Source organism: Mangifera indica, chromosome 13 (assembly GCF_011075055.1).
Source record: "Mangifera indica cultivar Alphonso chromosome 13, CATAS_Mindica_2.1, whole genome shotgun sequence".
In the NCBI taxonomy this organism is placed as follows: Eukaryota; Viridiplantae; Streptophyta; class Magnoliopsida; order Sapindales; family Anacardiaceae; genus Mangifera; species Mangifera indica.
In genome coordinates, this window is record NC_058149.1 from 3,337,374 (window position 1) to 3,346,426 (window position 9,053).

Here is a 9,053-nt window from a genome sequence, read left to right on the forward strand (position 1 = left end):
TCCTGATCAACCATCTACATCTAGAAACTCTAAAGCATCAACCGATACTGATTCTCCAAAAGCTGGTACATTATTTCCTAGTAAACAACATGTTATTGATGCGATAACTCAAGACGTGCTTCGTAGGGGATATCAATTTTTTGTGGAAAAATCAGACACGCTTAGATGGGTTCTTAAATGTCGCAACAAAGAATGTAAATGGCGTGCACGGGCAGTTACGGTGGGAGAAATTGATAGCTTTGAATTACGTCGTATGGATAGCTGTCACACATGTTGTAGAAATCAGATATTACCTTATCATAGACAAACAGGTGCTCAAGCTTTGGGGCAGATTTTGAGGACCAAATTCATTTTAGTTGATTGTGTATATTGACCGAAGGAGATCATTGCTGATATCGCCGACCGATATAAAATTGATATATCATACGCACAAGCATGATGGGTGAGAAATTGGGTGCTTCAATCATTGAGGGGGACACCAGAAGAGTCGTTTATGTTGCTACCAGAGTATTGCCTCAATTTAGAGCGTTGTAATCCGAGGACGGTGACACATATACTAACGGATGAGGAGGATCGATTTAAATACTTTTACATGACATTCGGTTGTAGTATCCGTGCTTTTCAGCAACATATTCGACCGGTTATTTGTATTGATGCTGCTTTCTTGAAGGGTCGATATCTGGGTCAACTATTTATTGCTGTCGCATTAGATGAGAATAATCAAATATATCCACTTGCTTTTGGGATTAGTCCCAAGGAAGATCATGACACATGGTGCTAGTTTTTAACAAAGCTGAGGGATTGTATTGGTGAGGTACCTCATTTGGCCATCATTTAAGATCAACATGTCAGCATATTTTCTGTATTGGCTGAAGTTTTTCGTAGTGTGCATCACGGTTATTGTTGTCACCATCTCCATTGTAACATATGGTCCAAATACAAAAAGAATGCTAAAGTCGCATGGATGTACTGGAAAGCAGCCAAGGCGTACACTAAATTTGAATTCCAACAGGTCATGAAGTCACTGTCCCGTTTGCACCCTGAGGCAACTGCATACCTGTGTGAAGTGGGTTATGATCGATGGGCACGAGCATATTTTCCAGGCCATAGGTACAATGTAATGACTACCAATATTGCTGAGTCATTTAATGCTTTGGTCAAACACGCTCGAGGTTTACCTATTACTATGCTGATCGAGTTCATTAGAGGTACGTTGCAGCGATGGTTTTATGAAAGAAGAAATCATGCCAGTAAGTTCATATTCACTGTTATACTATGTTATAAATGTATGTTACTAAACTTATACTTGTTTACTAACCAGATGAATTTATATTTATATGATTTACAGATGCTTATACCAGTCCAATCACACCTTGGGTTGAAGATAAGATAGCAAAACGTGTACGAAAGTCTTTGAACTTAGAAGTGCATCCTATAACAACTGAGCGATACCAAGTTCTTGGTAGTGGCCAATATGATGCCCTGGTAGACCTGACGGAGCATACATGTACTTGTAGAAAATTTCAATTATCAAAGATTCCCTGCATGCACGTTATTGCTGTAGCCAGATATATGAAGCTTACAACCTGCCTTCAATGGGTGCGTTCATACTATAACACAGTTTTTTATCGAACCGTTTATGCAGACGCAGTCAATCCATTGGGAGATCAGTCAGAGTGGCTTCATTCGGAGGAGACAACTATTATCCACCCACCATATGTGCATTATCGTCGTGCAGGACGTCCAGCAAATAAAAACAGACGGCCTTCTCAAGGAGAGGTTGTTGAACAACTTATCTGTAGCCGATGTCATCAACCTGGACATACAAGACAGAACTGCAGAAACCCTATTCCAGTACCTAGTTCTGTACCATCAAGTTCAGGAAGAAAGAAGAAAGATGGGAAATAAATGCACTTGTTAATGTTAATATAAATATTGATTTTGTACTTGTTTTTATAACTCTAATGTTCGTGGATGTTAATTTTAATATAAATGTTGTACTTGTACTTGTTTCTGTAAACCTAATGTTTGTGATTGTTATTGCGAATATTATCTTTTTATATTGGTTTTTTTATTTTGGGTCTACAAAGATCCTTCGATTACGCTTCACAATTCCTTATATCGAATCATATGCATATTCAACCCTAATAAAGGCTATATATTGAAGTGATCTTTTTCAACTCTTCTCAAGTATTTAATTTTAACTATAGTCTTTTAATATTTCTTAATTCTTTGATGAAGTATTTTTAGCTATATATTTGTTATAAACATATAAATGAATCAATATGTGGATAAATATATGGATAAATGAATAAATAAACATATATACAAATACAAATAACATATACAATAACCGTCAATCAATATCCTGAAAATATAGCTGCGTGCCTAAACGAGTGCGTAAGCGTAACGGGTCCTCCCCCTCAAAGCATAACGAGTCCTCCCCCTCAAAGCATAACGAGCGGTGAAGTGCTAAACACTTGATGTATCGTAACATGAACACCCCACAGTCACCTGATAGGGGCGCCTGCTGCGGTATATCCACCACCCTATGCAATGCAAATGGATCATCCCGTGGACTCCGATGCGAATCGGCCCAAAATGATGTCGCAGCTAGTAAATGTGGTATCATCGACATATATCCCAACATCTTTCGCCTAAATAGCTCTAGGTCAGCTGTGAAACTCTGTAAAGAGTCGTAAATCGTAATCTTCCACTCCTTCAAATCCAACACCCCTGCTACCCAATGAGCATTCTCAAAGTTTATTGGGATAAAAACCTGCACACGTTGATATAATTGTAATTAGATCTTAATCGATTATTATTCAAAAATGTACTCGAGATTCGATTACTAACCTCATCGATCATACCCCAAGGTTGCAAATGTAACTCAGGTGGGTAATCTGCATCCACCATACGTGTAAAGAGAGAAGGGAACTGGTAGCTATCTGGATCTCTCGTCCAGGCCACATACTTATGAGGGATGTATCCAACAAAACAACTCAAAACCGTTGTCCAATTCTGTCGAACATTCGTAGTATCATCATGCTGGAGACGACGTAATAACCCTAAAAACGAATCAACATGCTGAAAAAATAGAAGATATAACGTCATCAGGCCATACAAGGATTATCTAACCAAAATACAAAATTCATTTGTTAAAGTGAACTCACCTTGTCAGACAACCATCCGGAGGTGTTCATGAGTGTACCCTAAAATGCTGCTTTGGTCCTCTGACCTATGTCATACACATGACGTTTCTCAAACAAGTTTGGCTCTGCATACCACTTCTTGAATTCCTCCTCCCGTTCGGTTCTCGATAACTGCACAGACGGTCTCGTTCATTGGCCTCGTGGCTTCAGAGGATTCGTGTATGGACTACGAATCAGGGGTCCCTTCTTGATAATCCTACCACGAACTGTGCGAAAATACTACACCAAAACAAATGATATGTTAGGTCAAATGAATAATAAATAAATAAATTTAGTAAAAATCAAAACTTTTTAATACCTTCTGCATCGCTGGAGTCATAGCTGGAGAATCCGCAAGTGAAGCTATATCAAATATATTTTCTTTTGAGACCGACTGTATTCAAATACATGAATTGACTAAATGCGATGATAAATTATTTTAATTGTAGTTATTAAATTTCTTAAATATTCAATTACCTGCTCTTGGCCCTCGTGTGCAGGGATCTCAATAACATCATCAGTGACCTCATCATCCTGGGAAACAACCTCGATCACTGATTTTCCTTTGCTTGGAGTGTTGAGATAGACCAAACGGAGATCCTATTGTAACAGGATAGGAAGGTTAAACGACTGTTGAAATTAACAAATGTAACAATTAATAGATGAAAATTTTGGCACTTCACCTCAACCTCCTCCCAATGGGATACTGGAGCATCCGCATGTGATGATAGATCGGCATCGGTAATATCCTATGACAATATTAATATTTAATATTAGTAAATCATACTATTCAACAAAAAAATAATAAAATATTCATTATACAATGTATGTACCTCTAATGTCGAAACAGATGTCACAATGGGATCCGTAATCGGTGCAGCCGTAGAAACATCAGACCGCTAGCACAAAGAACGATAATAACAAGTTTAGAGAAAATCAAACTACAAATGTGTAAATGAGATATAATACTGTATATCTATGTTATACTAACTGGAATAATCACAGAAGGTGTCGACGGAGAAGGGCTCATGTGAAGTAATCCATCATCGCCAACATCCTGTATCAGTATTAGTAATTAATAATAATTAATTGAAGAGTTATATTTAACGGGATTAATAGATGTACAATCAAAGAATTTAGATATAACATTGATTTCAAGAGGACGTTTTGATTACCTGAACCATCGTAGAAGGTGCCATCGAGAAGACCTCTTGCGATGATATATAATCGTCGATATCAACAGTCAATATCATATCTTCTCGGGATGGTCTCTCATCAAACAACTGACGTTGTAATAATTTTAACATATTAAAATTTATTTCAGAAATAACATTCTTAAAATACTCGAAGCAGTTAGCACTCACATCGACAACAGGTGCAGACGGGAACGTGAAAGCTCCTGTCGAGTGTCTATCACCATCATCCTGAGAAGGCTATAAGATAATGTACAATTATTATAAAGTTACAAACAATTACGTATATAAATAGATTTTAATATCTTGTAAAGTATTAACTTTTTTACCTGTCCGACAGTATCTGGATGGTGATGAGAGTATCTGACCTCCGTACGACTCAATCTCGCCGTATCCTCTATACGACTCAATCTATCCTCCATAAGAGTCATCCTACCATCAATGTGACTAAACTTATCCTCTATCCTAGCCTCTAACCCAGTAAGTCGAGTTAAGATAAGATTTCCCCATCGAGCCAATGCAGTAACGAAGTGATGAATGGAGAAATCTAGTCTAGTGGTAGGATGATCATCTGGTATTTGCTTAGTGGTAGGGGGCATAGGCACTGGATCCGGTGATATATGCTCGGTGGTACGGGGCCTAGGCCCAAGACCTGGTGATATAAGCTCTTCGATAGGGTTGTTAATCGGGCACATGGGAGGGGGCTGAACAGAAGCATCAACAGGAGGAGGAGCTACGATCGGAGAACTAACGTCACGAGGACTCGATGGTGCATCTCCTAACCCTGAAGAAGATTGACTATCCGACATCCCTGTATATCGGATGATATCCTCATACCACTCCGTATCTCTCTCAACCGGAGATAACTCTAATGGAAAATTAACATCATCCTACAACATATTTATTTTCAGTATTCATTATTGTCATATCCAGAGTATATGTTAATACTTAATAAATTAGTACTTACTGGATCTCCAGTGAAGATAGTTGAGATAGAATCCCATCTCGGAATGTCCTTCGTGTGCCATCTCAACATCCGGGCGGCTCCCACATACGGCGACTCGTCTATCCATCAAAATAACGAGTCTAGCGTCTCGTAAATCAAAAACTGCAATATCAATATAAATCGATTATTGTATATATTTACAATCATATTAAACTAATTTTATTTTAAACATTCATTTTTTGTTTGAATTAATAAATATCATAATTACCTGAAACGCTAATGGAAATCCCATAATGCCATACTGCTTAAGCTGATTTTCCTTTTTCTTTTTCGGATCGGAATCTATAGAAATTTAGGAGATGTTATCGCATATAGAGCGATATGTCATCTGCCACACTCGTACTCCCCACGGGTATACATTAAACCCATCCAGATGATCAGCTAATTGTAATATCTTCTGGGGAATTGTTTTTCTCAAGTCACTCCCTAACAACCCCATGTGAAGATAAAACAACAATGCTAACTTAACTGCATCAGTGTCATCCTCCCCCCACGATCTCTGCTGGAAAACACGACTCAGATCAGCATATGTAACTGATTTACACCCATGAAAATATGTCTGGAGGATCCGATCTGTGGCCTTCGATGGAATGTAGAGGTTGATATCTACCAAATGACTGAATCGAAGGCCTGTCATAATAGCAAACTCATATGCACTGAATCGGACATCCACGTCATTAACCCGAAACCATAACTCCTCTCCCGAAGTCACCTTATTTACTACTCGAAGGATGAAGGAATGTATTAGGACCTCACTAAATCGACTATCCTTCAACTCTAGGAAGTGTCCGAAACATGTACGTCGAAACATTTCTAATTGTCTCTCTGTTAATAATTTTTTGATCACGGCTCCAACATCTCTATATCCACGTGTAGTAACTTGAGCCTTAAAGTGTTTTTCGAGAGAAAATCGCAGTTCATCTCTGCTTTCGTCTCTTTTTCTCTTTTGTACAGCTCCCTGTATGAAAATTAAATTACAATTATATTAAATTTATATAAGTTTTTGGGAATAAATTATTCAATTCTATACATAGAGGCCTTATTCAAAAAAACAAATATCAAATTCGAATTCTACACGTCAAAAAACCTTAAGATGGTTAAATTTCAATTTAATCCCATATGAAAAATATCAAAAAAGGCATAAAATTTAATAGAATTACATTCTGCCCCCCTGATTCCAACTAGAGGAAACGCATGCTGGATAACTCTGGAAAACAGCAATTTGCCCCACCACACGAATTCGCGTGTCAACCATGCGAATTCACGCGTCAACCACGCGAAATCGTGAGTCAACCGCACGAATTCGGGGGTTTGACCGTGATTTTCCCAGCCTACAAAGTTTTCCAATTTCTACTATGCCCCACCACACGATGAAAACGTGCATTTTCACCCCCAACCACACGATTCCGTGTAGTCCACGAAGTTTGAAAAGTTCAAAACACCTCCTCGTCTACATGAATTCGTGTGGTCACTGCGCCATTCGGGTGGTGACTACCGAATTCGTGTGGCCATATTTCACCTTCCAAACTTCGTTTTTCAAACTCCCTTTCAACAACAATCAACTCTACACCTAATCTAACATAAAAGCCCTAACATAATTCATCAAAATCAGCAAACAATCAAGCATTTTCTTCGAAAATTTCAAATCCGAACCCTAACGCTAAACACCCAAAATTCACATCAAATCGCTCAAATTGTGAAACGAAATGCATAAAGAGATGACAAGGGTTCTTTTACTAACCTTTTTGTCCATTGTCGTTGCCGGAAAACGTCGAAAAAATCGCTGGATGAAATCGGAGTTGCCGAGTGCACGAACGTGTGTTCAAACTTTTCTGTTTTCGTGTGTTTGGCTACATTGCGCGTGGTTATGGATGATTTTGACTGGAGGGGCATTTTCGTCTCTTCGCAATTTTGGGGCATTTTAGTTTAATGTTAAGATTTAGGGGTAATTGCGCTCTGCCCCTTAATCTTTGGGGTATTTATTTTAATTTCCCGTAAAATAAAGCCAAATGGTATTTCCCACGCAAGCTTTGACGTATCAATTAAATTTAAAAAGAAAGTCTATTTTTGTTAGTAAATCTATTGGGTTTTCTTTTAAATAATTATTTTACTTTTTATTGAAATCACAAAATTGTCGTATTTTTTGTATTTTTTTCGTATTTTAAAATGTTATATTTTCGTTTTTTTTTTGTGTAAATACATTTTTAAACTAATAAAAGACATTTTTTAAAAGATCCCTAAAAATTTTTGAATTTCCAAAACCCTTATTAAAATTCAATTAACACCCATAATATTTGTAAAAATTCTAATTTAACAATGGGGACCTTCTTACTCTGTCTCTTGATAAAGCCTCCGGTTCTTGTTTCCAGTCCAAAAACGAGTATCTCTTTGGCAAGATTGATATGCAGCTCAAGCTTGTCCCCAGAAACTCTGCTGGCACTGTCACTGCTTATTATGTAAGTTGTTAACTATATTGAGTCCTCTAGTTTCTAAACATGAAAGATCATTTTATGTTACTAAATGTAATGTGAAATTTGCAGTTGTCTTCAAAAGGGTCTACATGGGATGATATTGACTTCGAATTCTTGGGAAATTTGAGTGGTGATCCTTACATTGTTCATACTATTGTGTTCAGCCAAGGCAAGGGCAACAGAGAACAACAATTCTATCTCTGGTTTGACCCAACTGCTGATTTTCACACCTATTCCATTCTCTGGAATCCCCAGCACATTGTGTGAGTATTGTAGCTATTTAGTTTCTGCACTCTAACTAAAATCTGTAATATTGTTTAGTTGTTTTTCTTATTCTGTTTAAACTTACAAATCTCTTTGTTTGTAATTTCAACTTATCTGTGGATGGAATTCCCATAAGAGAGTTCAAGAACTTAGAGTCAATAGATAAATTTCATCCCAAAGTAGTGGTGGAATAAGAAACAATTAGAGGGGTCATAGTTTGAATTTGGTAAAATATAAAGGAGTGAATAAATAGTGATGAAATTTAAGAGAGTCAATGTAAAAATTTAAGAGTTATATTGATGTTTTACGTATATTAAAGTTAAAAATTTTCTAGATCGGAAATTGTCCCAAAGTATCAACTATGGCTTAATGTTAAAATTTGACACAACTGCTTCAAATTTTTTTCAAGCTTTGTATCTTTAGGAGTTCAACTAGTCAATTTGATATAGGGGTGTTAGTGTAACTTTCAAAAACCCACGGATCTAAATGGTATCACTCCTAGATTCTATGACGGTGGCTGGGCTAGGTTGACCTAGATATAGCTGTGCAACCTTTTTTCTTTTAACAATTTTTATCATTCCTTCAACTGTCCACATCTTAGCTGATTGCTTCGACAGGTAGTTTGAACGAAAATTTTATCTCTTGATAAAACCTCCTGTTTTGGCTTCCACCCCAAGGGTGAATAGCAATAAATTAAATTCACAATGAAATGAAATACCAAAAACTAAAACAATTTAACCCTTTTTATTATTATTATTATGAGCAATAAAAGGACTTAATTAATCACTTGTAACTATTAACCATATTTTAATACTAAGTAATGTAATTTGAGTTGATAATTAGGCCAAAAGACTTGTTCCCACACAAGGTTTGATGTAACCCTAAAGTTTTACCCACCAATTTTCAAAAACTCAAACATTTACTTATG

The 9,053-nt window shown here is 36.9% G+C and overlaps 2 protein-coding genes across 2 annotated transcripts; both read left to right on the forward strand.

The window, feature by feature from the left end:
* Positions 1 to 964: 964 nt before the first annotated feature.
* LOC123194957 lies at positions 965 to 1,908 on the forward strand. Its single transcript, XM_044608464.1, has 2 exons — positions 965 to 1,208; positions 1,349 to 1,908. The coding sequence occupies exons 1-2, from the start codon at positions 965 to 967 to the stop codon at positions 1,906 to 1,908; spliced, it is 804 nt and encodes a 267-aa protein (XP_044464399.1).
* Positions 1,909 to 7,702: 5,794 nt separating this feature from the next.
* On the forward strand, positions 7,703 to 8,319 carry LOC123194958 (probable xyloglucan endotransglucosylase/hydrolase protein 23; the record flags this gene model as incomplete). The annotated part of the gene is made up of 3 exons (XM_044608465.1): positions 7,703 to 7,846; positions 7,931 to 8,124; positions 8,235 to 8,319. Coding segments are annotated over 3 exons (423 nt in total), but the record flags the coding sequence as incomplete, so codon positions are not given.
* Between the last annotated feature and the right edge of the window lie 734 nt (positions 8,320 to 9,053).

Bases quoted from the DNA above. Each gene is read 5' to 3' on its own strand.
- LOC123194957 (XM_044608464.1), top strand. From the start codon at position 965: ATGTACTGGAAAGCAGCCAAGGCGTACACTAAATTTGAATTCCAACAG. The intron at 1,209-1,348 runs GTACGTTGCAGC...TATGATTTACAG, and splicing joins GCTGATCGAGTTCATTAGAG to ATGCTTATACCAGTCCAATC.